Source organism: Aristolochia californica, unplaced genomic scaffold, assembly GCF_029961685.1.
Source record: "Aristolochia californica isolate CCGP_79_NKW_82.1479 unplaced genomic scaffold, dmAriCali1.0.hap1 SCAF_15, whole genome shotgun sequence".
NCBI lineage: Eukaryota > Viridiplantae > Streptophyta > Magnoliopsida > Piperales > Aristolochiaceae > Aristolochia > Aristolochia californica.
This window is the reverse complement of record NW_027181826.1, coordinates 22933125-22960826: the sequence shown is the minus strand read 5'-3', so window position 1 is coordinate 22960826 and position 27702 is coordinate 22933125. Positions and strand designations below refer to the sequence as shown.

Here is a 27702-nt window from a genome sequence, read left to right as displayed (position 1 = left end):
TGAAAAGTTTTAAATGAATGTTGAAGCTCGAGCTTGGCTCGAACTCGATTAAAATTATTAGTGATAACAATTTTAGGCTCGAGCTCGAGTTCAAAATATTTAAATCAAACTCAGCTCGAACATAAGCAGGTTCGGGCTCAGCTCGATGCCACCCCTAAGGAGGAGGTTTGAAAAATAGAGATGTCTGCAGTAGCTAACCATGGAAAGAGAGTTGGGCTTATGAATTTCATGTTTTAAGAGCTGATTTGATAGAAGATATAATTAATTTTTACTTATTTTACTGAATTTTTTTCCTTCTAAACTAGAGATAATTTCTCCCACTCTTAATTCTTATTTTTCTATTTTGTTTTGTTTATGTCTGCAATCCGAAGTTTTCATTAATAATTCTTAGTGCTTCACCAATTTCTTAGTTTATGTTCTTCCCCTCTCCTACCATTCTTTCTTCAACGCCGACCCTGATCTCGTTCTGCACTACAAATTCGGTTTTATCTCTCTTCTTCTCTCTCTCTACGTTTCTCACCTTATATCTAAAATGAATCATACACGAATTACTCCCATATTACCAAATGAAAGTGAATTTGAATTCACTTTGACTTACCCAAAACCGTTAGTGTGCGCCTGTTAAGGAAAGTGAAAGCAGTCGTTCTAGTGTAAAATGAGTGAAAGGAAATCCAAGGGTACACCCTCTGAATTTACTTTCACTTGCTCACTCGACACTCTTTGCATCCTTCATCTCTCATTTTAAAGTCTCAATTACACCTATAATAGAATTCTTAATCATATTCAAAGTAAAAAAACTACTTAAAATAAATTCTAGAACAATTAAACAATTCTTAACAAAGTAAAAATTTGAAAATACTAAACTTCCTCGTTGGCTAGCGCCCCTTCCCATGAGATACCTATCCATGATAGTCATGTAAAAATTTTTAATATTTATTCTTGAATACTCCCCTTTAAATTAAAGTTTATAACTTCAGCTTGCAAGGAAAGGAATTATTGGTCTTCAATCTACTTTGGCTGAAAATTTCTTCATCGAAGCAAAATCATCATCTTTTGAGCTCCCCCTTGCTTGATTATTTTGGTTATATAAAATAAAGTACCTCTTTCTTTGTACTTATTCTTGTACTTCTCCTCCTCTTGTTGCGATAAAAAGGGCATGCTTGGACATAATAAATACGGGAGAAGAAAATCATTTTTAGTCGTATGATAAAACTCCCTACACCAATCAAAATAGTTATAATCTAAAAAAACTCCGCTCAATTTAAACAGTAAAAAAATGTCTAATTTTTTGCATGAAAAAGATACTATTCATTTTTTAAAGGTAAATTAGAAAAACACCTATTGGGCGAGGAATAAAATGACTTGACTCACGTTAGATGTTAGGCACACTCATATACTTTGAAGTAGTGGGTCTTGACATTACTCTAAGTGGGGAAAAATTGATAAATTGAAGAAATATTAGAAGAAAACAATTATAGTAGCACATCGTAATTCAAACATAAGGAGGCAAGAATGCAACACAAAACTAACCCTAAAAACTTAAAATAGAAAGAGGTGATAGTGCAACACTCTTCTTCAAACCAAGGAAGTAATTAAGGACTTTCTTGTAAAATTAATAAAGAATGTGACATTTAAAAAATACTTGGGGACACCATAATAGTAAAATTGTAAAATAATAAACAAGTTGAACCGAGTATGATCTCAAAGAAGTTCCTAGGGGTGAGCATAATTTTTGGAGATACACAACCAATGTAGATAAGTAAACCAACACTAGAGAGGTGACCTCGAGCCAAATCACTTCGTGTGATCTCCCATCAAAACTAGAAATAATAATTTCATCAACAATGAACAACTCATTAACCAAATCAAACCAATTTTTGTTTTCTAGACTAGATGAAGTTGATCCAGACCTGACCTAGGTGACCCATTAGAAACATTCTCCTTGTGTTCTATTTCTCAACTCCCATAGTAAATTCATCAAGGAGGAAAACTTTCCAATACCAATCTGTTAAGTTGTAGAGCCTAATTAACGACCTATGTTGAGTTGGTTGCGACGGTCCACGATATATTAAATGATATTTCATTAAAGGCAGTTTGGAAATTTCACTCTTGTAACGCGGTTGCCCTAATTATCTCTTTATAATTGAGGGGTGCCGCTATTAGGGTATGATCATCTTATACCGAGGAGCATCTCGAGTTGCAGCCCGAGGGTTTAGAGATAAACACATGTAAGTGTGTGATTTATCTTGTAAACTATTTCATCTTCATAGTGGATTATTGCAGCGGTGGAAGACAGCATCTCACCTTGAGGCAAACCTATATAAATCTTGTTGTGTTTTTCCATGTTTATTTTTCCTTTTTTTTGCGTTTATTATTATTGCTCTCGTTACTTTCGAATTAGGGCATTTAATTCCTAACACAATCCTGATTGAAGTAGTATCGTAGCGATTCTAAAGGTTGGGTTGTTGAAAAGAGAAAGCGACAATTGGTTATGATGGACTTGCAACACCATCTCCAAAAGAGGGAGCTCTTACGGTCCTAGTGTGAAAGTTGCACAAGGAAGGCTGAGATTTTCTATCGAAGGGACTTAGCTAGTGAAACTTTGGAACTGGTTAGCAAATGAAGGATCTGTTGGGGAGATCTCCAACTGGTCATTCTCAATCACGAAGATATTGGTCGATGCTTCCTTGTTGGACGAAATCTCCTACATGCATGAAACAAAATTGAGCAACCGCATAGTTGCTGACACTTTGACCTCTTCCTCTATAGTCACTGTGTTGTGATTCAATTTTGGAGGAGATGGGAGGTGGTTGTGATATCAACAAGGTCTTGTTTGAATTCCTCTTCAACTCCGGCCAGGCAGCCATGAACGTCTGATTTGGCGCTCCAAAAAATCTCTGGTCCGAAACAAATTTATAGAGCCAAATATCTTTGAGCTACAACAAAGGAGTGTGCACGAGAGAAATATGAAAATTTCTTAATCTTCTTAAGTTAATAATGGCAATCCATGGAGAGACATTGATGCTGAAGGGTCTAGTGAAATATAACGGGACGCAAATGGAGTTGTTGCTTTTGATTTGGCTAGGAGCGATACTGAGAAATGAGAAAAATACAAAGTACTAGAAAGAAAAAAGCAAAAGAAAAGATATGAGATTAGAGACTAAAAAACATTCTTTATGGGTTGACCTAGTCAACTCATAAAACCTACTCTGATACTATACTGAATTTTTGAAAATGAGAAATAATTCGTTGACTTCTTTAATTTGAGTATATTAGACTTCTATTTATAATAGAGGAAAGACATAGAATCATGATAAAATAAAATTACCAAAGTCCCAATTAGACTTCAAATATAATTCCTAATCATAATCAAAGTAAACAACTACTTAAAGATAAATCTTATAATGATTAAGTAACTGTTAACAAAGTAGAAATATAAAAATACTAGGTTCCTCCTCGACTAGAGCTCCTTCCCATGATACACCTTTCCATAAAAGTCATATAAGACTTTTTCATATCTGTTATTCAATACTCTCTCTCAAGTTGGAGTTTTTAACTTTAGTTTACAATGAAGAAGATTTTTGGTCTTCAATATTCTTTGATTGAAAAAATCTTCATAGATGCAAAATCTTCATCTTTTGTTCCCTTCCTTGATTATTTTAGTCATATAAAATAAAATACCTCTTTCTTTGTAATACTTCTTCTACTTCTCTTCCCCAACTGAACAGCTAAAGGAGAATGTTCAACAACGCACAACTAAGGTAAAACAAATGTTCAAAACATGTGAATGTTTAAATGAAGCTCGTGGATAGAAATCTAAGAGAAAAATGGTTATTCAAACAAAGTCAAAATGTTTGTACAAAGTGGTTGAGCACGAGCTAACTAGAGAAAAAAATTGTTCAAAGAAGGGAACTAATCGAATGTTGCAACCAAGAAATATTATAAAAGAAGATTGAGAACTTCAAATCAACCATTGTAGGTCCCCAAAACACATAAGTAATCTACCACTGTGATAAACAACTCAAAAAATAATTTTAGTACTTTCACATTCTTTAACTACGTTCTAATTAGTTTCAACAAAAGGACAAAGAGTCATTTTTAGTATTAAATGAATATTTTGATAAATGTTGGGATTTTTTCTATTTAAGATATTTTCACCCCAAAAAAATTAGTGACGAGGAAGGCCATTGTGATTTCGGTCTCTCCAATACTTTCCCAGCCACTTGGAAGTTATTTGTCTCAGTATTTGATTAAAAGCAAAGAGAACAAGCTTAGGTTATCAGTAAGCTAAGTAAAATTGTTCTTGTATTTTGGAATATATTGTTTGTAATTAGATTGTTTGTGTTGAAAATAAGCTCACATACTGTGATTTTCCCATTGTGTTTTGTGAAAATATTTTGAGGCTACCCCTTGGTAGCTTTTCAAAATTCACACATTTGTGTTCAATCTCTAAAACTTTGACCTTAAAATTGTCATGAAGATTTAAATTGAGTTGTTATCTTACTTTTAGGATCACTTATGTTGGGTGTCTCAGTTTTTTTTTCTTAGCGTTGTAGTGTTTAGTTGCCAAATCTTTGTCCCAGTTGTGACCATTTCTGATAATTTGACATTTAGATTAATTGATTGTAGATGACATTTGACTTTTCCATTAGGAGATTGAACTATAAAGTGCAAACACCTTGAAAACGGATATAACAAGCTGAGTTTGAGTTTTTAACCACTATAAATTTATGATTGTGGTTGCTATTGATTTTCTTTTAAACTTCAACATAGTTTATGTAATAGGGAGTCTTGTCTAGATATTAAGTGAAAATTTAGCCATTAGAATTAGTAAACCAATTCACCCCCTTTTAAGTTTATTCTCCATGGGCCTATCATATAACATACATCATACACCTCCTCATCATATAATAATTTAATAAACATGACACATCATTCACATTCACCATACATGACACATATAACAATCGGTGTCAATACATGAATTGTCTCATCATTCGTTATTTTTGGGTATTTCTGGCTTCTCACTAGCTAGCTAGACAAGTGGTGGGGGGGGCTAACCGTATGAAAAAAACTCATCACTGCATGGATATCCATTGCATGATAGTCTAAAAGTATATCAATTTAATATACTTGAAAAACATAACTAACCCCAATAACATCATCAAAGTGAATAACATATAATTTAAATAACTAAATAATTAATTAATTCTACTTAAGTTACAAATTTCAAAATCATTTATCTCCCTGACAAACTCTCTCTCTCTCTCTCTATCTCTCTATCTCTCTCTCTCTCTCTCTCCTTCTATCTTTTGGTTTCTTCCCTCGTCTCTCCTACTACCTCGGTACCCCTTCTCAACGACATTGGCCGCCCCCTTACATACCCAAAGACTCAAATTAACTACCAAGTATATAAACAACACAACAAGTCGTTAAAAGACACCCACATGCATAGGGGTGGCATGACTAATAAATAAGGAGAGCTTTGCATAAAATTGTAATTATGCAAGTTGGTGTATGTCCTCTTATATTTATTTTTTTTCCTTTTGAAGCAGGTTGCCCTAAGGACATTATTGTCATTGTAAACACATTCACACAATTATAAAAAATGTCTCAAAGTATGTGATAGAGCATTCAAGCCTCTTCTTCTTGGCTCAAATTCGTCTATACACATCTCTCTCTTTTCCTTTTTCCTTCTATCTTTTGGTTTCTTCTCTCCTCTCTTCCAAAATCTAGAGTTTCTCTCTTCTCTCCTTCCCTTGAGATGACTTATCTTTATGTGTTGTTCCTAGAAATCATCACAATTTATTATAGATATAACTAAGACTATGATTGCAAATATTTTTATGATGACTTATTATGCTCATTACATGTTCATGGTTTTGGTTTGTATTATCTCCATCTTCTAATTGTATTATCCACACTTCTATTGCTATGATTATTATTTATTATTAATGTCTCTCAACCAAGTTTGACGTCATATCACTTTCATCCTCGCATCTGCACCCTAAATTCCAAACATACAAAAAAAAACTATAATGCAATCATACAAGATGGAAAGAAAGTCCATGCAATAGCCCATTGTATTCCCCGTCTTCATGATGCAAAAAAATAGAACTCCTCAAAGGACGCTATTGCATTGCACTCTAAAAGTATACAAAATCTCATATTCTTAAATAGAAAATATAGTAAACCAATTGAAAACTATTAATCAAATTGAATAGCATATAAGTTATTTATTTCAGCCTAGTCCCCCTCTCCTCTCCTCCCTTCAGTTCAGTCCCCCCCTCTACTTGACCCCCTTAGGGTGCTCCCCTCTCTTATCAGTCTTCTCCCCTCCCCCCTTCCTTACAAACAAGCACATCATACATCTCACTACATGCACATATAGTGTTGGTCTCAAGATCTTGATTCTTATTATTCTGAGGCTAACAAACAACTTTAAAATTATTGATATGCCCTTGAAATTTTTTTTGAGTAGCCATTTATAGATTAAACGATTCAGTAGCATCAATGGAACAAAAATATTGGTTCAAACAAGTTGTCCTAAAAGAAATTTTTCTAGTAAAGAGAATATTCAAACAAAGCTCACCAATAGAAGCTATAGCAAAAGAATTGTCTGAAAGCTATGACAGAAGTTATTGTTCGAACAAAGTTGGATATTCAAGCAAAGTGTGCGAATAAAAAGGCCTATTCAAACGTGATTTTTCAAACCGAGCAATTTTGTGATAAAAAGAAATGTTATAACAAAGCTCATGGATGGAAGCACTAAGAGAAAAAGAGTTGTTCAAAATAGATCAAATATTTAAACAAACTGGTTGAGCATACATACCACATAACAAAATGTTCAAACAAGGGACACAATTCGAATTGACCAGTAAATATCGTAGAAGATGATTGAAAAAATCAAATTAGCCATTATAGGTCCCCAAAACATGTAAGTGATTTACCATTATGATTGACAGCTGAAAGCTAAGATTTTAGGTACTTTCTCATTTTTAACTACATTTTGATAAGCTTCAGTAAAAGAACAATGTATCATTTTTAGTGTTAGATGACTTTTTTTTGCAAATGCTGGGATTTTTTCTATTCAAGAACCCAAAGTTTGTGATGAAGAAAGCCACTGTGATTTCACTCTCTCCAAAACTTCTTGCAAAGTCATATGTGGAAGAGGCAAATTTGTAAACCCCTTTGTGGGTCTAGACGAGTGTGTCTAGTTGTCAAATGTAAGTGTCGGAGTGTGGGCATTTGCTATAATTTGACCTTTATGGTCATTGTAGATGTCATTTGACTTTTCTATCAGTAGATTGAACTCTAAAGTGTAAATACTTTGGGAGTGGACATAATAACCTGAGTTTGGATTTTGAACTACTATAATGCTCATGTGATTGTAGTTGTCATTGATTTGTTTTTTAACTTTAGCATAGTTTGTGTTTTATATGGTGAGGAGTTTTTTTTACCATGACAATTTATTGACAATCTAGTCTTTTTTACCATGACAATCTTTTGATTTAGTTTGTGTAATAAATTTAGGTATGCTGAGTTTGGATATCCATTTCATGACAATCTAAAAATGCATAAATTTATTTTACTTTGAAAAATAAATAACCCAAATAACATTCAACAAATTGAATAGCATACAATTTAAATAACTAAAAATAAATAGTTAAACTTATTTAAGCAATAAATTTAAAGACATTTATCCCCCTGACACTCTTTTCTCCCCTGTTGTCACATACACACACACCCTCTCTATTGCTCTCTCTACTACCTTGTCGCCTCTTTCTTGTAGTGCTGCCCCCAAACCCACAAACACCATGAAAGAAAAAAATAAAAACTTGATATTAGTCATAGCCGGGAGAATTGTCGATCAGTGTTTGGGGTTGTGCAATAGGGTGAATTGTGTGGGGGAAAAGTGGGAGAAAAGGAAAACAAGAAATAAAGGCGTCCATGTAAAAACCATAATATATTTTTACTAACAAATAAATTTTCTTTGATAATCCTGTCTTTCCAAGAATTTTTATTTTTTTAGAAAAAGTTAGTTTTTTATAGAAATAAAATTCTACCTACAAAAAGAGTTTCCTGGGTGCAAGAAACACTTGATAGGAAACTATGTGCCTACAAAAAAAAATCACACTGACATATATTGTCATTTGCAACAGAATCTTTTTCTATCGAAATCCATCCCTCTTTGCCCAATGGAATTTATTTTCACTAGTAAAGATATGATCTACCAGTGAAAAATCTAGATCTGTCGTAAGGAATGACTCTATATTATCAAACACAAAGGTTTATTTACCGAAATGAATCACATACACGAAAGAAAGCAAGAAGTGCCAAGCCAAACTCGAACATATAGCCAAGTTCCTTTCTCCTTTTATTCAAACAAAAGGCGTTTTTTTATCTATTTCACAAGTTGGACTCTTATGATCTCACTTGAAGGGAAGTAAATGGCCTTTTAATTAATTGAGCTGTCAAATTTTCCTTTGTTCTCTTTAGGAAGTAGTAGAGCCATATTCATGCACTATTTTTGGATTTCATAGAGATTCTATTATGAAAAATCTAAATACACTCTTCTTCTCATACCTCTATTCAAATGCAATCCTCATACGAGATGATGTAAAAACTAACTCAAATCCTACATGGAATTGATTAAGCAGTATGAGTTGCTCTGAATATTTTCTGGAACTTGATTTTTATTCAGTGAAAACTTGATTCCTTTCTCTAGAATTGCACCCTCGCTTCATAATGCTGCCCAAACTGCCAATTAGAAGGCACGACATTATCAGCCTCCACTGTCCTACCATTACTAGTAGTCACTCGGAAAGACAAACCTTGCCCAAGCAGCTGGGCATGGACATCCCAAACCTGCCCCCAGTTCCGTGACATTTGCATCCAGTTAGTGCTGGAGCCTTTGATGGAAAGAGCTCTGACATCCCCAGCTCCGGCGACATTGTACACTACCACCATTAAGAACCAGGGGTTACCCTTGAGCTCGAACTTGACACCACCAACCTTGACACAGGGGATTCTTTTGAACAAAATAGGGACGATCCCTGCCTTATACTTTGCGATCTTGAGGAACATGGGCATGGAGAGATCAAAGTGCTTCTGTGGGGGATTGCACCAGTTCTCGTAAGGCTTGCTGTAGTTGGGCGGACAGAAATTGGTGGCTGTCACCCTGACGGACCCCCGAAGGCACCATTGTGGATCATTGTAGCACTTCACCTCATAGCAAGCTCCACATGTCGCTCCATTGTTGAAAAGAGCCTCGCTCAGGGCCGTCGTCTCGAGGCCGTAGCCTTGATCGAACAGGTTACCATACCCACATGCTCCCACTGCAGAAGATGAACAACAATGGAAAATTAGCATCGCTGAACCAACCGATTGAATGCGCGGAAAAGAAACTTGAAGGGTAGAGACGAAGGCACTATACATCTAATTTGAAACGAGTTTTGATTAGGGGAAACAGATGAGGAAATCCATGCAGATGCTTATGAAATAAAACCATGGAGAAGAAACTTGAAGGACTGAGAGAACTGCAATATTCATTAGAATTCAAAATGAATACTTTTGCTTAGTTAAAACAGATGAGAAAAGTGACTCACTCATGGTTTCTCTCCCGGACATGTCTCCGTAAAACGTAGCATGTCCTTCCAGCCAGTTAGCGTCATTGGCGTCGTTGCCGGTGGCAGAGAAGAAGAAGACTGTAATGACGGTAAGAATAAGAAGACACCGGTAACTGGCCATCTCTACCTCCACCACTAATCTGTGTTTGCTGTAAGGCAAGCTCCATGAACAGCCTATTTATAGGCAGTAAAACTCTTTTGGGGCTTCTGATTACCATCTCATTTCTAAGAGGCGCGTCTCAGGAATTCAACTGAAGAGACTGGTAACTGTTATCCTAGTTTGACTCAAATGTGCTGGTTCTCTCAGGTATTTGAGCTGTTCATCGCTTCCGCATGAATGACAAAAGTCTTAAAAGGGGAAGGAGATTAAATTTCAAGAGAGAAAAATCAAATGGACAGCAAATTCAGATGGTATATAATAAATGTACTCGAGGCAAAGAGTTCTGGCTGAAGTTTGTTAAGTTTGAAACTACCTGCTGCTGCAAATAGCTAAACTGATGATTATAGGCTCTGCAGGTGATAGATAATTACAATTGTCCCCTTCGAAACTCTTCTAACATCAAAGGATTTTTTTAATTAGCACAGATAAATGTAATAATTTTGATTTACCCTGCTGGTTACATTTTTACCTTTTCAAATACTAGGTTAGCTCTTCGAGTCGTGCCGAAGACCAAAAAAAAAAAAAAAACCTTTCATTTGTCTCCGATGTGTACAAGTAAATTCTCGAACTGGACCAATCTAATTACAATTGATTTTTAATGATGACTAAATAATGTTCGTCTTTCAATACTTTTTAACGATAAAAGAAGAATGTTCTTAGTCAAAATACATATTTAACGACTAACATTGAAATTCATCACTAAATGGAAACATATTTCCCGCTAAATATTTTTGTGTTCTTGCAAAAGAAATAACTATAAATTATTTTTTCTTCATTAGAACACTTTTTAACAACAAACACATAAATTTCATAGCTATAAGTAGGTATTGACAATGAATTTACAAGTTGCTCTATATGGTTGTATTATAATTAGTAACAACTCTCATTTAGTTCCAAATTTTATTTTTTAAAAATCTTTATTTCCTAGTATTTCTTTCTCATGTGCCATTTTTCTGAATATGGGCATGTACATGAAGTATATAGGTGGATTTTTAAATAAAAAAATATGGATTAAATATTGAATGATGGTAAATCTATAATTCATAAATTAGAGACAACATATTCACAATTCATAGTCTGGGGGATGAAAATACCCTTGTTTGTAGTCCAAACCAATCGATTTGATTATTTCTCTTAACCAAAACATGTTTTCTAAACCTAGACATGAGAGAAACAAGCATCCAATTTCACAATCATTCAGGCTTTCCCACGAAGGAGAAATGAGCATTAACAATGAATGAAGCTACACTTCTCTCCCTCCCCTCTTTCATTCTCTTTCATCCTGTCTTCTTCTCCTGAGTGACCTTTCCATTAGCAATAAGTGCACTTCAAATGTGCTCGACAATCTGCAATGTTGTGATCGTCTTTGTTATATTTTGTACAAGTGGAAGTACCACTTTTCTTGCTTGAATTCCTGACGGCAAAAGTTGTTGCCTGAAGTTGAACTATGTTCCTTTTATCAGGTACATTTTTATGTCGTTCATGCTTGAGCACGAGGGAATAGACCTTGCCAATCTTAGGCAAATGGTCTATTGTTAATATTTGTCCACGTACTTTAGTAAAAGATTCAGTTAATCCCATGAGAAACTTGGTGATTTTCTGTGTTTCTCGATAGGGTAGTTTCTCCTTCACAGTTCTACAACTACAGTGTGAGATAAGACAAATATCATCTCTCCCATCTCACAATCCTTTGAGTTTGGTGAAATAGGAGCTAACAGACATATTATATCGTAAGCAATCATGTATCTCATTCTCGATATGAAATAGTTGAACGTTGTTTACCTGAGAAAAACATTCCTACAGTTCATTCCAAACTGATTGTGCTCAATCACAATAGAACACGTTCGTCGCAGTATTCTTGAAGACTGAACTCAATAACCAGGTTTTGCCAAGATTGTCATAGCGAATCCATTGTTACAATTCATCGTTGGCATCCCTGTTTGGTCGCTTTAGTAATCCATTGACCAAACCATATTTGTTTTTTTATTGTGAGAGCCATAGTCATGGAATGACTCCATGTGCTATAATTCTCTTCAGTGAGGAGTTGTGGTACGAGAACCAACCCAGACTAATCTGAATGGTGAAGATACAGAGGGTGATTGGGACTAGCAAGGTTGGATGTCATGCTTGCAATATCCTTGTTGAAAGATAGTACTATGAAACAGTATAATGGATCAATGTGCCATATTTGAAACTTATTGGGCTTCGCGTACAAGTTCAGATTTCAACAAGGTGCCTCGGTTGTCGATGCCAGAAAAATATAAGTCTTCTTCAGCTCAGACTTCAAGCGAGACACCTCGGCGTCTGTGTGGATTTCACTAAGAGGGATCTTCCTGTCAACAACGTTCGATGGTTGGAAGCAAAGGAGATTGTATGGTGGCACTCTCCTTTGGTTCAAACTTTGAGTGAGATGCCTCTACGTCTGTGTGAGTTGTGCAGAGAAGTATCCTCTCCCCGACGATGGTGTTTGTCGGTCGAAAACAGACAAGATCACACGATGGTGAAGGGAAGGGGTCTATCTGCAGCCGAGATCTCCCACCTTTGTACGTTGCCAGTGAAATTATTTTTTTTTTTGGCCAAATGCCTCGGTGTGGCGATGGCATTGAATGTCACCGCAAACTTTGATGGTGTTGTCACTGGAGCTGAAGCGACGACAAATCAAACACCTTTGAATGAGAAGAAATGAAGCTTCGGTTGGTTTTCCAATTGTGTCTCTCGGCGAACATCACGGACGAACAAATGGTCGAAAGGAATTATGTTTATTGAGAGGTTTTGAACCTTGATGGTATCGTTGCCAAAGCCAAAAGCGGCGATTTCAGGATTGGCGAAAATAAGGTCGCTTTGATTCCATATCAAATATTTTATTTTTTTTTCTATGAAACGATACAAATCATATTACACATATATAATGTATTTTATCCCATATGAATTCAAATTAGAAATCTTTGAATCTTATCTTAGGATCTCATCTTCAACACAAACATGCATTAGAAGTAAAATCAATGAATTGTATCAAACCCTAAATTAGGGTTTCAATTTTCACATGAGATGCAACAACTCAAAAATTATATAACTTTAAGAGGGAAAAGTCAAGAGGAGTGGTAAAAAATCTCATGGTCATGATGTACTTCAAATCTGGTCTCTTTTAAGAGACTTAAAAAAACGAGTTGCAAAGGCTCTTACGAGGAAACAATTCCATAATTTAAAAAAAAAAAACTTAAAAATTCGAATGAACTTTGAGGAACTCAATGATAGATTCTAAAAACACATAGATAATTAATACTTATGTACCTTCAGACATTTCTCGACAAAAAAAAATATAAACTTACGTAGAATGAATTACAATTTATGGTTGCTTCATTGCATGATACTTGTTGAGTTTATCTAAAATTTCATAAAAAAAATTGAGCAGCTTCATATTGAAATCTTGGAATCCTTGCTTTGAAACCTTATTGATTTCTAGGATTTTGTTATCTTAAGTGTAAAGAGCTAAAGAATAAGAAGAAAAAAGAAGAAAATAAAGAAGAAGAGACAAGAGAACAAATTAGGGTGTGAGAATAAGAGAGTGAAACAAGAGAAGAAGAAGAAGAACTTGAGGGCACCTTTCAAAGCTCTCCCTTAGGTCCAAAATGGAGATGAGCTCCTCCTAGCATATATTTATAATACGAGTTTAGTTATAAGTTATAACTATTCCCTTAAAGCTTCCTATGAATAATGCCAAAGAACTAAAGTTAGTCATGCTTTTGACAACAAGTAAATGTTGACTACTCTTGTAGACTTGACAACTTGACTTACCTCCGCTTATTGTGTCTAACATTATCGATTTGTTGAAGCAAAAATAAACAACAACACCTGAAGCAACATAAACAAATAGAGGTAGGAGAAAAAATGGGTATGCTATTTTTTTTTTAACTTTTTTCATTACAAATAGTAGCAAGAGGTGAAACAATTAACTCTATTTTAAAAGAGTTTCCTTTATAACGAGTAATGTGCTTTGTTGTTGTTGTTTTTATCTCTTGATATTATTTTGTTTTTTTGGAGATTCGAATGAGTTCGACTCTCCTTTTTTTTGCTTCACTCTATCAGGTATATTTTATGTATGTCTTTTTTTTTTCATTTCTAGTCTTCTTTGACCTCCCTTGCTTCAATGTCTTAACAAGGGAGGGGGCACTCCTATATAGGGATGACAAGGGGTCAAGTTCAATGGACCCAACCTTCTTAAAGCAAGGATGGATATTTCATTTACCCCATGGGCAATAAATGTGGTTCTTGTTGAAAAACTGTTAAATCTGGGTCGAAGGTCTTATCCTAAAATGACTAGCCACTTAGAAAACTTTTTTTTTCAGCTAATAAACTCAAGATCTTTATATCCACTAATCCATGTGGGACTATTTCTTAACAATCCCCATCACGTGCAGACCTGTTCTCTTTTGTGGCTCTACAAGATAATTTAGGCGGAGACCCACATACTGAGTGGCTTGCTCTGATGCCATATTGAATTTGGGTCGAAGGCTCTATCCTAAAATTACTAGCCACTAGGAAACTTTTTTTCCAGTTAATAAACTCAAAATGTTTGTATCCCATGTGGGACGATTTCTTAACAAAAACCTATGCAATGTTGTGCTGAATATGGGGTTGAATTAATAGTTTTTGTCTTACTTCAAATTATAATATGTGAGGCTAAAAAGTAATATAATAAATCGAGAAGGTAACTTTGGAGAAGTATGGCAGGTTGTGAGGAACATGTTTCCTCAAATCCAACTTCTAATTGGCCCAAACTTGTTCCCATCACAATCCCTATAAATAAATAGATTCTATTATTATAGAATATTTATTTTTTCAAACAATTATTTGAATAACATGCATTCAATATCAATAAATTATTTTTTCCTTGTTTGTCTTATTTTTCATTTTTCTCCAGTGCAATGCATGGTTTTCTACTAATTATTTTAAATTACAACGTCCTCAACTCTGTTATAAAACCCAAACAAGACTGGTCCACTGATTAAATTCAACTAGAATCAATTATTTGTATGGGTTATATGCCAATAAAACTTGAGGAGAATGAAAAACTTGGTTAGATCCATGACCAAATTGAATAGTCAAATCGCGATAACATAAGGTAAATTGACTCAGGAGTGAAGAAAGGAGGATCGTTGGTGGTCCAAAGTGAAAATGGCAACAAGGCAGGATTTGTAGGGAACCCATCCCACTTACTTGCTAATAGCAGGAACGAGGAACACTCCAAATCCATATGTAAAAACTTATCTCAATGTAACTATATACTATATTATATATTTTTAAGTTGATGGTTAATCCAATACGAAAAACTATTTGGTGAGAAGCATGTGAAACGGCTATCTCAACTATCCGATCATCATCAATGACTATCTTAATCGTATGATCATAATCGGATGAATGAGATAACCTTTTCACACCAAATGACTTTTCGTATTGGATCAGTGTATTTTTAAGTAATATATATATATATATATATATATATATATATATATATATATTAATATTATATAATATAAATTAATAAGAATAAAAATACTTTTAAATTTATTAGATATTTTGTAGTGAGTATTTTTTTATAAAAAAAAATGTGACTTCATCCAAGGATCAACCGGAACAGGATGACTATAAAGGTATAGAGTGGGGTTAAGAGCGTGCAGGGCAAGGTTAGGAGCCAAGGTTAAGGTTTTTTCGGAATCCGCTACCGTCCCTGGCGAGACGCCTTGACTTTGTGCGACCGAGGCGGGCGCTGACCGTAATTGTGCAAGGTCGCCGTTCCAGTTATCTTCTATTGCACACTACAATGTTTGGACTAGACACTCATCAAAGAGCGTCGCTTCGCTGAGCGATCACTGCTTTTAGAAGTTCGAAAGCGTGGGGAAGTAGAAAGTGATCAGCCGAAGCTCAAGGGCCATTTTGTCATTCTAGTCCTGCTTGGTCCTTCCATTCTCTCTTGTCTTCTTCTGAGCTACTATAAAATCTCATCCATTTGGGAAAAATCTGGTTCCGCGCCATTTCCGTCTCCCACTGTCTCTTGTCCTAGGGTTCTCTCTGTCCAAAACAACCTATCCTCTTTTCAAATTACTGTTTCTCGCTCCAATTTCTTCCCAATTCCCGCCCGAATTATTCACCATGACAGCCCTTCCGTGTCCCAATTCTCTTGTCCGAACAGACTGATCCATGCCTGCCGCCGGCGACATGAACCGCCACGCTGAGAAGGCTTGCCGGCTTTCGAACACTACTCACTGGGATGCTGCACCTTCAGTGCCACTCGCTTCGCTGCCGCTCTTCTGCGGCGCGGTTGATCCGGACATTAGCTTGTTTGAGGAACGGAGATGGTTGGACCGCCCGGAAATTCTCGCTAACGCGAGCAAGATTGCTGATCTTCTTAGAGGCACTGATGTCTCTTATCTGTAAGTTTTTTAGTGTTTTTTGGCTTTATAGTGGATGGATATAACTGGTTTTCTACGTTTCCTGGATATTCATTCGTCAGTTTTCTCAAAAGAGTCCACCGATATTCATCATAGCTTTGGTTTAGCCTTTTGAGCGGTTAGATGCTTGCAGTCTGACTGATTGGCGTAACGTGGTAAAGTCAAAATTTGAGGTCCCAGCTGCGCGACACTGGCGATTTCTTCTCAGTCTCTTTTCTAGCCATTGTTATGATACGCTGTTTGTATTTCTAAAGTCGATAAGTGGGATGTTTTACAAGGAAAGTTACTTCATGGCTACATGAATAGGTTTTTTCGCTTTGAATGATTTCTCTCTCTCTATATATCTCATATTTTTTAGCATAAGATGGAATTTCTAGAAAATGTAGATGCCTGATTCTGACTTTCAAAATGCAAAAGTTTATCTGATAAATTGCTAGTAGACTATTGAATTTGGTTAAAGAACCGCAATAAAAATATTGTTTTGTTAAGACAATAAAATTTTATTCGGTTAAGATGTCTTATTATCTCATACTCTCCAGAGTCAAACTGTGAAATATTAACTCTGTAAAGACATAAATGCTGTGACATGATGTTCCTCTAGCAAGGTCTTGCATTCAGTCTTTTCTCCTTACTACAGCTGTTTTTTTTTTTTTTTTTTTTTTTAATTTTCTGCTGATAAATAAGTGTAAAATACAGATTCATCTGCTCCAGCACCACCTGACACTCAAACACCAAGATATGGAAATTTGAAAAAAAATTTGCAAGTATTGAAAAAAATGATAATGGGTAAAAGAAATTTTCTTAAATGTGAATAACAGGAACTTTTGAAGATAAACTATTAAGAATAGGAACCACTTCAAGCAAAGATAAACTTAAATGCTGTCTTTGCTTTGGGGTGATGATAGGTGGAACATTAATGCCTAGTTTTACAAAGATGGCAGCTCTGTGGAGATTTTCAAGTGTTGGCAGTAAAATACCGAGTCATTCTTAAATAATGTCATCATCCCTTTTCATCTGTAATTTATACTCTTGGATGCTTCTGATAAGACTCCAGGAAAAAAACCACCCAATGAATAGTATCATTTAATCAATTTAACTTTGACATGTTTTCTTTACTTTTACTCTTCTTTTAACTGGATAGTATTCACAGGACACTTAGAAATGATGAAACTCCGGCTGCACAGACTTGTACAGAGGCTCTAACCCTTTATAACGAAGTCCTGCGGTGCAACTCAGAGGCTTTTGAGTATTGTATTCCAGGTAATAATAGCATTCTTTTGTGTTCTTCTGCAAATTCTAATTTGTTCCCTTGCAAATTCTAACTTCTATAAGGCACCAATTTTTTTTTTGTATTGTGTAACCTGCAGCAATTGGAAAGACCCAGATAAAAATTGGACCTACAATATTTCTTACTGTTTCCTCCTCTAGACCAAGACCTATATGAAGATCACATGATTTTCATTTTTCTGGCCCAACCAAATAGTTGAGTAACTAATTGATGAATTATGGACCTTGACCAATTGAAAACAAAACAAATTAGATTTAACAAGGGGAGTATGCCTTGGAAAATAAAAATAAGGGCAAGCTGGACAAATTACTGTTGTTCTAGGTTTCTGCTCAGTAATGTCAATAAAAAAATCAAACTTGTGAAGCGTAAAATGATGGCTGTCATTTGCTCTGCTTCCAATTAGATAAGTCTTTGATATAGATATGCTCACTGGAGTTTTGGGACCTTTCCGTGATCCTGCCAATTGACAGTAACTGCACAATTCTACTGGGTCTTTTGCTGTAACTTCATATGTGCCTTCTTGGTTTCCCTTTTGGAAACTGAGAGCTGAAGTATGATAATAAAACCAAGAAAGGCAACAAAGTTGGCCCTTTGCTGCTCTTGAATTATACTCTTTGCATGGCATAACATAAATTGGTTGGGTGAGATGTGGTATAATCAGGCCACAGAATTGCTTGGAGGAGCTTTCTGCCTTGAGCGACTTTCATAAAATAGAAGAGAGGGGTGGGGCTACCATTCTTACGTGCTTTTCCATGCCCCATCTAGTCCGAATTTTGTCTTCTCAGAAAGGCGTTTCCTCATTCTCCTTTTTTTCTTGGAAAATATTCATGTCTTCGCCTTTTCACTTCATACTTTGAACATTTCAGCCAATTTTGGGTTTTTTGGACCTTCTCATGATTGTCCTTGCTGCCTCCGACTGCACTGGTGTCCTAGGATTTCTGCACCAACTTCTCCTGATGCTGACTGATCTTCATTTTTTGAAGTATATGGACTAAGAAATAGTAGCAGAGTACTTTTATATTTTTTCTTTGCTTTTGATTAAATTGATCTTTCAAGCTGGGTGGTAAGCTCTTTGACTTTCTTTTTCATGTTTGCAAGCCTCTGTGGGGTCTATGGCATGTTCTAATTATGACTACCAGATTACTAGCAACATTTGAGACTTGTCTCCCTTTGGGAATTGTTTGGTTTGTGTACCTTTTCTGCAATGCCTTGGTTTTTTTGGGAGGTTACCTCCCCTCTTCATTTTCATTCTAGTCAGTAGGATCCTTTTTTTTTTTTTTTTTTTACCTTATGTTTGACTCTCTCTTAATTGTAGTTTTCAAAATTTCAAAGTTGTTAAAAAGAAGACACATAATCACCCTAATTATTCATGTCATCCATAATGTGTATACCTTTATAAGAAAGAGAGGAGTGCAATTGATCTATTCAGGCTACTTACAATTCATATTTTTTTAGGAGCTAGGTAGCTTTTTCATGCTTTGTTGCAATAATGTGTGTGCTAAATGGGATTTTTGCTAAAAAGTAAACTGAATTTCACAAAAAAATATTGAAGTTCCATGTTTTTCTTAATAGCTTCAAAGTTTCATGATTATGCAAAATAAATAGTTAAAATTTGTCTTTTGAGCTGAAGATCCAAATTGTGTTTGATGTCCTTCAATCCTTTTTCTAACCTCTTCTCAACGTCAGGTTCCTTTCTCTTTGAGATTGGGGTTGGGCTTTTCTGGGTTCAGTTTGACGTCTTCAACATGTCTTATATTGAGTCATGAGACCTATCAACCTTGTAAACTCCAACGAGGAATCCTTTATTTTAATCTCTCATACCTATGAAACTGTGGATACATGAAGCATCCCTCATTATCTGGAATTTATTCACAAGTGTGACCCATCACTTGTAAAATTTCAAGTATAAAAATTTCTTGAAAATAATTTTCATAAAACCTCTTTTGAAACAGTTTTATAAACAATTGATGGGACTTGAAATACCCATAATCTTGAGTCAAATCAATAGTTAATCAATTTTACCAGTTTCTTTTATAGCTAGAATTATACCCCTAGGATGTATTTTTCTTGAATTTCTCTTCCATTTCCTTAAAAATACAAATTCTCCAAAGTAGATAGATATAACAAATAATATGCAATCTTGTTCCAATCCAAAAAATTATGCACCTCATAGAAGAGTCTGGCTAATTGATGTGATCAAGAGAAGCTAGATGAACGAGAATTCCTTTATTTTAATCTCTTACTCCAATGAAACTGTGGATAGATGAAGCATCCCTCATTATCTGGAATTTATTCATAAGTGAATCCATCACTTGTAAAGTTACAAGTAAAACAATATCCTGAAAATAATTTTCATAACCCTCTTTTTAAGCATTTATTTATAAACAATTTATGGGAATTGAAATACCCATAATTTTGAGTAAAATCCATAATTAATCAATCAATCAATTTTACCAATTTCTTTTATAGCTAGAATTATACACCTAGGATGTATTTCTCTTGAATTTTTCTTCCAAACTCAAAAATACAAATTCTCCAAAGTAGATAGATATAACAAATATTATGCAATCTTATTCCAATCCAAAAAAAAAAATGGACCTCATAAAAGAGTCTGGCTAATTAATTGATCAAGATAAGCTAGATAAAAAAGACTTATCATGGCTGTAGACTCAAGGCCCAATTTCTAAATTTAGTGGTTAACGTCCTATGTGCTATCAAATATTATTTTTTAGTTGGGCCTAGGTTCATTAACTAGTTGAAATTTGGGTCTCCCTCCCCCCAAGAAACTAACTATTGGTCTAGATGTCTCTCTCTCTCTCTCTCAATATTATAATTCTATTCTAAATTCTAATTCTCACATTGAGTTCTCCTTGTGCTATATGTTGAAGTAAGCTATACATATGCACACAAATATTCTAGCATTCATTACAAATTGATATGAGATTTTTACAAGGTTCTTCCAACCATGTAGTCGTCCTTGATCAAGTACCCTATTCCTAGTTCCATTGAGAAAAAACTGTGGGATTCTAACCCTTGTTCCCTCACATGGTGACAATGTGCACTAAACGCTTCCAAAATCACAATAGGTTTATAGAGAATCTTAAACCCTCGAGGGTTCTCTCTAAAAGAACTCATAAAGAAATTTTTTGCTTGTTATTGTGGCACACAAGCTCCACAACTTCTTGAGTAAAAACAAATTGAAAATAAAATTATAACTCAAGGAATGTGAGTTATTGATTTTCAAAGCAAAGAAAAATAAAAGATGATCTCTAGAAGACTTATAGTGAGATTGTATCGTGTTTCATGTTGGAGACTGCTGAATGATTCACAAGCTGTAGCATGTGAGAATTGATCTTTAGAATAACTTTTGTAAAATTTCTTGACCTATTTGAAGAATGAGTGAGTTTATAAAGAAAAATACCCAATTACCTATTTTCTAACCATTGGAGCTTGAAGCTTCTTGACCACAGCTAGAGGCCCCTCAAGGTGCCATTTAATTTGATAAAACACAACTCGAGGTGCTTCAAGAGGTACTTGAGGGCAATTGCATCTCAAGCCTTGAGGTTGAGTCTCCTCAAGCATAGCTCGAGTTGCCTTTTCCCTTATCCAAGAGTGTACTGGTTTGTAGATGGTACTTGAGTTGCCTTGTCCATTGCTCGAGTTGCCTTGTGTTTAGCATGAGTTACCTCTAGCTCAAATGCAACAATTTTAAAATTTTGCTCTCAAGGGTTTGGTGATGCGTTTAATTGAATTTTTACCTTGAAATGCTTATGATTGTCTCATTCATTCTTGGGGGACATGCTCAATTAATCTTGGAAACAAAAATTCTACTTAGATTGTAAACATATATGAAGGTTTTAGCCTTGGAGCCTGATATCTTGTTTCTTGATTTCTTCTTAGCATCTATTTGTCCTTTTGCTTGGTTTCCCCATGTTTTAAGTTTCCTTTTTCATTTGACTTGTTATTCAGCTCTTCAATTTGGTGGTGATTGAATCATGGAGATGCTAGAAGGTTATGTTTAAAGACACTGTTATCAAATATTAGTAGAGCAAGTTATTGTTTTGTTATCATTAAAACCAATGAGATTCCTAAAAAAATTTAACTTTAGGCCAACAATTTTTTTTTTTTTTTACGAAGGATGTAAAATTTTTTATAAAAGATGGAGAGAATATACAAACGTAACTAAGGGGACCTTTGTCCACCACAAGGTGTTGGAGTGAAATACTCAACTTAGCCTGAATATCTCCTAAGTGATTAGCAGTCCTAGGATGTGGTTCCAAGTACAGTTCAAAAGAGAAGTTATATTACATATTTCGAAATAAATGTCCCAATGCCGCCAAGGAGAATAGGTTGACTTTGCGTACCACTCAATGACAATCTTGGAGTCGCTTTCAATAAGGAGGGGGCCCACAAGATGACCCTGGAAGACTTGAAGCCTGTTGAGTAATCCGGGGAGTTCTGCAGTGGTAGAGTCGGAGACTCCCACCGGCCTGGCGAAGGAGAAAAGGAGAGGACAATTTTGTCATGGATTACTCTACTAAAACCAGCAGGACCAGAGCAGCCAAAGGCGTTACCATCAAAATTTAACTCATAATGGCCCGTCGGTGGAGAAGCCCAGGTCGCCATTATCGGAAGACGAGAAAGATGCATCATCCCAGCTACCACCTGCCAATTCCCTCTAAGATTAGAACCACTGAGGCAACTGAATTCCTTTCGAGTCATGAGCCAGGTTGATACTTGCTCGACAATATTGTCTATTAGCATTTCAATGGGGGAAGATTTAAATTTGAATTATTAAGGTTTTTTCTAACTATTAACTATGTAGAATTGTTCCCACTAACATTCCTCTTCATGTCGAGGCCTAAACAAATTAACAACGGGCACAAGGTGTGGACAACTTAAATGGGGTTTTGACTAGACGTGGGTCAAAGAAGGTCCAACAGAAAAAAAAAATACTTTGCTACTGTGTTATAGTTGGGTCTCGTTCCATGCTCAATCGACGAGTCGAAGGTAGGTGACCTCTGCCCAATTAATAACTTCAGAATTTTCTTGACATCAACCTATGTGTGATTGTTCTCATTAACTCTCTCCTTCATGTCCAAGCCTCAATATATGGACAGTGGGTTTGAGATGTGGACATTGTAAATGAGGTATAATCCAACTAGGCCCAAAAGAATAGACACCCTAGCTACAAGAACGTTCTTGACTCTTACATATGTGAGTTTATTCCCTTTAACAATTATATTACACAATGATGTAACATTTCATTTGTGCATGTTCTAAAACCTGTCATCTATGTGTTGCCATCCCAATAGTTCAAGTGTATTGTCCCTATCTTCATCATTGTTGACCTATACAAAATTCTGAGTACAAGGCTCTAAGAAGCAAATGTTATTATTTCGTCCCTAGCTATGTCATAAGATGTAATCCACAAAACTAAATTAATGCATGCATTAATTGTTGTGATACTATATGAGATGTCCTGTTTGTATTTGGGCTTAATTGTAAGTGACTTTTCACAAAAAAATAAATCATTATGATACAATATAATAAATCTATTGAAGAGCAGGTATGAAAGAGTCTTACATGACTCTAATAGCAAGAAGTCTCACACTAGAATTAATATGGAGGAGTCTAAGATGAATCTCGTGGAAGCAGGTTTCACAAAAGAATCTTAGTTAAAAATGTTTTAGTTATGTTAGTCTTTTATTTATGTGTAATTGTTCAATTATTCTAGGACTTATCTTTTAGTGTTTAACTTTGGGTGTAACTGGGATAAAGATAGTTTAATTGTAATTGGATTTTATTTGTTTCCTCTATTATATATAGAGGCTCATTGTATTTAAATTACATAAGTCAGTGAAGTTTTTCTCTTTTCCAGAAATTCAACAAAGTCGAAAAAGATAGTGTTTTGAGTGACCTACATGACAAGAGCTTTGAGAGTTCCTCGTAGGATTAACTTGTGTATGATTTTGTTGACGTAGTATCTAGAAAATATGACGATGTGTATGGATTATCACCTTCATTTTGCTTCTGTATTTCTTTACTTTTGTGTACTTGCTAATCTATTGTTTTATGCTTATTACGTGTTGTATTGTCAAGTTTCTCAGGTTTTATTGAGGAGCTGAGTGGTCATGATGTCGAATATGAGAAGAAACCATTTGAACCGAATATACCTGCTTTTAGTCGAACTCAGAGAACGGATGAAAGAACTGTCAAAGATCATTTGAATAGCGAACTTGCCAATGTGGGAATGTTTTCCTCTCTTCATGGGCTTATTTCCCTCTTAACTAAAGTTTTTCCTAATGCTAGTTGGGTTGTTTTTTTAGATTGCACAAGCTTCTTTTCCTTCAAGAAAACCAAAGGTGAGGACAGGAAGAGATGCTGTCTCTTCATCAGATGCGCAAGATCTTGCTGAATGTCAAGGTCAGACTTATATTTCTTTATTGTAGTCGTTTTTAATCGGTGAGTAATTTTTTTGAAAGGAAAGATGCAAGGGAAGTGCTATGCTCCCAACTGGGAGCAGACACAAGTTACAATCTAAACTCTCTTAAATATGTTTACACCACGGTCCAACTAGTCAGTCCTCTTCCTATTTAAGAGTTCTTTTAAAGTATTCAATTTTGATCTGTTATTACATTTGTATTTACTTGATTTTTAGAGGTGACAATAAGAGGCTTTTGTGATGTGCTGGAGGACTTCTGTGGAAGAGCAGAAACTGCTAATGATGAGCTCGATGAAGTAGATGGGCCACCTTTTCATCTAGCTGACATTAAGTTGCTTGCCAATGAATTAATGTCACCCCGTGCGCAGAAAGTCCTGCACCTGGTTCCTGTAGATACTCTTGTAAGGCTTCTAAATGTTTTAGATCGTCAGATTCGGCATGGTCAGGTTCTATCCGTTGATGAAAATGAAAGCGTAAGTAGCGGGCCTATCATGAATCTTCAGCCTACTTATATGATGTCAAATTATGATGTTGGATGGACTAGTTAATTTTGTTATTATACGAGTTTGGTTAAATTGTCCTTTGACAAATTCTGCTTTATTCCAGGCGGATTCGGATGTTGTATCATCAGTAATGTCTGCTTTGGAGTCTATTCATGCAGCCCTTACAATTATGACACATCATGACATGCCAAAGCAGCTTTATAAAGAAGAAGTATGTTGCTTTAATAGAATCATTTTATCAACTTTTTTTAGTGATTGCTTTTTTGTTTTGTTTGCCTATGTGTTGTGTGTGTTTGTTTGTGTGCTCTTCCATGCATTAAGTGAACTGCCTCATATTTTACTTCTCCAGCACTAGTACTTTCTATGCATATTATAGTATCTTTACCAGCCATTTAGAACCTGACTTTTTCTGTTCTTGTCAGATGATTGAAAGAATTCTGGACTGCTCAAGGCATCATATCATGGAAACAATGTTTGCATGTGATCCATCTTACCGTGCGCTCCATAAACCAAGGGAAACTGGAGCATCTGATGGTAATACTTCTCATTTTTACGTAAAACTGGAGCATCTGATGGTAATACTTCCCATTTTTACACGTAGAGGGGTACCATTTTTTGTTTATTAGGTATTCTGGCCATCTGCTTACTATAGGTCTGTGATATTACTTCAATTAAGGTAAGACTGAACTAAGTCCGAGCCATTGTAAAGTGGAATAGCACTTCTGTCAATAAAAATCCTTCCAATAACTATGGAACAAAAATTTTCATTTTCTTTACGATTGCATCTTAGACTAGTTCTTGTGAAAGAAAAAAGGACTAGTTCTAACTTTGATTAACGTTGGGACAATTTCTTGTATAAATTAGGAGTGACTCTTATTGACTCCAAAAAGAAACACACTATTCTGAGAGGCATGATGATAGTTTTGCAAATTTTATGTCAAAAATTTCATGTTTATTTTGACAATTGCTAGAAATTTTTGCTGTTGCTGCTAAAACTTAATTCTTCTGTTAGTGCTCCATGGTCGACCTTGTTTTATCCTTATTTTACTTGACCTACATTTTGTTCAAAATTTTGCTTTCCCTACATCAGGTTTTATAAATCGCTACCCTTTTCAGGTTCCTTAACTCTTCCTCATATCTTGTTTTGAGAAGAACTTTAGGATCTTGTGTTATTTATGTGGACAATCTAATCATATTCTTAGATTTTTACAGAAGAGATAACTTGGGAAGACATGGCTTCATTGGGTCCAGGTTTTCCTGGAATGTAATATCCATTCCTAGTTTATCTATCTACTATCAGACCTCTTTATGCTAGTATCCAAATGTAAATATGCATGATTTTTGATATGAATCGTACTTAATAGAGAAAAAAACATTTTTCATTTACACCTTTATCATTTGATAGCAATGGAGACAAAGTTCTGGTTACATGTGATAAAAAATACATTTTAAAAGATGATAGAAGATGGAAATATTCTTACTTCAATTGATTTATTTTATTAGGTGAAGAAGATGGAGACAATCGTCGTCTTCCCAGTTGATATTCTTACTTGAATTGATTTATTTTATTAGGTGAAGAAGACGATGCCGAGGTTGGTTCATCAGGCAAGAGGCGCCGCAGTTTTAGGAGTGTGAGACCAAGGAAGTCAATCGGCAACAAGTGTGATTATTATTATAATCTTATTGTCTGTAACTGGAAATTACTTGTATTTGCATGATCAAGTATTTCTAAATCTAAATTGAGTTTTTTTCAAAAAATATAAATTGTGGTGCCTTCTTTTGTCATTCATGGATCTTTTTCCTTGCTAGGGTTTCGGCAGCCATTTATTCTGTCCTTCAGAAACTCTGTACTATTCTTGGGCTTCTTAAAGATTTACTGTCTATAGAGAAGCTGCCTGATAGTTGCATTCTCCAGTTAGTGAAAACAAGCTTTACAACTTTCATGGTAGACAACATTCAGATCTTGCAATTAAAGGCTATCAATCTGATATGTGGGGTACTTGATTTTTATTTTTTGATCTCTTAACATGCTTTTCTGTACAGGCTTTATATAATTTATGCCTTTTCCTTTGAGAGTCATGACACGAATGTTCTTGCTTTCAGGTGTTTGCTTTGTATACACAGCATAAAAATTTCTTGATTGATGAGACATTTCAGCTGCTCTGGAAAGTGCCATTTTCGAAGCGTGCTTTAAGAGCGTACCATTTACCAGATGAAGAACAGAGGCCGATACAGATGATAACTGCCTTGCTGATTCAGATAGTTCAGTGTAGCCCTGGCCTCCCTGAGACACTAGAGCTAACTTTAGCTGCTACTCCAGTCTCTGAGCTCTCATTTGATGCTACATGCCCTGCTAAATGCCTCGATACTGCAACTGAGTCCTGCTGTCTTTTCTGGACACGTGTTGTTCAGCGATTTACAACTTCAAAAACCCAAACTCAGACCCAAGACTTGTCTGAGTTGAAAGTTATAATGGAGAACATTGTTACTGATCTATTGATGACGCTGAACTTACCAGAGTATCCTGCTTCTGCACTTCTACTTGAGGTTTTTTTTTTTTTTTTTTTGTCTTTTCAGTTTTCTACTAGAGATGATTTGATGTGCTTCCACTAACTTGACAAATATGATTTGGTCTATCATTCAGGTCCTCTGTGTCTTATTGCTTCAAAATGCGGGTTTGAAATCAAAAGATATATCTGCTCGTTGCATGGCTGTTGATCTTCTGGGAACAATTGCAGCAAGGTTGAAACATGATGCAGTCTCTTGCAACAGGAATAAATTCTGGATTTTGCAGGAGCTAAAACATGAAAATCCTGACCATCCCACTGATCAATGCAAAGCTGTCTGTTTCATTTGTTTTAATGCGGGAAATCAGAAACAATTAATTATTTGTAAAGACTGTGAGAGGCGATTCCATGCAGATTGTCTTGGGGTTATTTCACAAGATGATATGTCACATAGCTGGCTTTGTCATTTCTGTCTCTGTAAACGGCAGCTTGAAGTTCTTGGCACATATTGTAAGTCCCTGTCAAATGGTGGCAATAAGGAGATTCAGGAAAGCAATCTGGAAACTCCAGATTCAATTTCTAGGCTGGAGATTATACAACAGTTGCTATTAAATTTTCTTCAGGAAGCTGGATCTTCAGATGATGTTCACCTTTTTGCTCGCTGGTTTGTTAGCATGGTTCAGCTCTTTTGTCCTTTCAGGTACACGTGCTTTAAAGATCC

General features: G+C 35.4%; 2 protein-coding genes across 3 annotated transcripts in view; one reads left to right on the top strand and one right to left on the bottom strand.

Annotated features, from left to right (window-relative positions):
- Window positions 1-8678: 8678 nt before the first annotated feature.
- Window positions 8679-9767, bottom strand: LOC137951378 (expansin-A22-like). Its single transcript, XM_068797994.1, has 2 exons — window positions 9609-9767; window positions 8679-9338 (listed from the first exon to the last, which is right to left on the bottom strand). The coding sequence occupies exons 1-2, from the start codon at window positions 9748-9750 to the stop codon at window positions 8725-8727; spliced, it is 756 nt and encodes a 251-aa protein (XP_068654095.1). The 5' UTR covers window positions 9751-9767; the 3' UTR covers window positions 8679-8724.
- Window positions 9768-15822: 6055 nt separating this feature from the next.
- Window positions 15823-27702, top strand: part of LOC137951324 (sister chromatid cohesion protein SCC2) — a 34532-nt gene continuing 22652 nt past the window's right edge. For both annotated transcript variants that reach the window (XM_068797908.1, XM_068797907.1), the window contains exons 1-11: window positions 15823-16220; window positions 17389-17498; window positions 23637-23773; window positions 23856-23952; window positions 24188-24444; window positions 24578-24685; window positions 24897-25008; window positions 26047-26134; window positions 26284-26470; window positions 26578-27021; window positions 27119-27645. In XM_068797908.1, the coding sequence (XP_068654009.1) occupies window positions 15988-16220; window positions 17389-17498; window positions 23637-23773; window positions 23856-23952; window positions 24188-24444; window positions 24578-24685; window positions 24897-25008; window positions 26047-26134; window positions 26284-26470; window positions 26578-27021; window positions 27119-27645 (2300 nt within the window). In that variant the 5' untranslated portion in view covers window positions 15823-15987. The remainder of the gene's footprint in view (window positions 16221-17388; window positions 17499-23636; window positions 23774-23855; window positions 23953-24187; window positions 24445-24577; window positions 24686-24896; window positions 25009-26046; window positions 26135-26283; window positions 26471-26577; window positions 27022-27118; window positions 27646-27702) is intronic.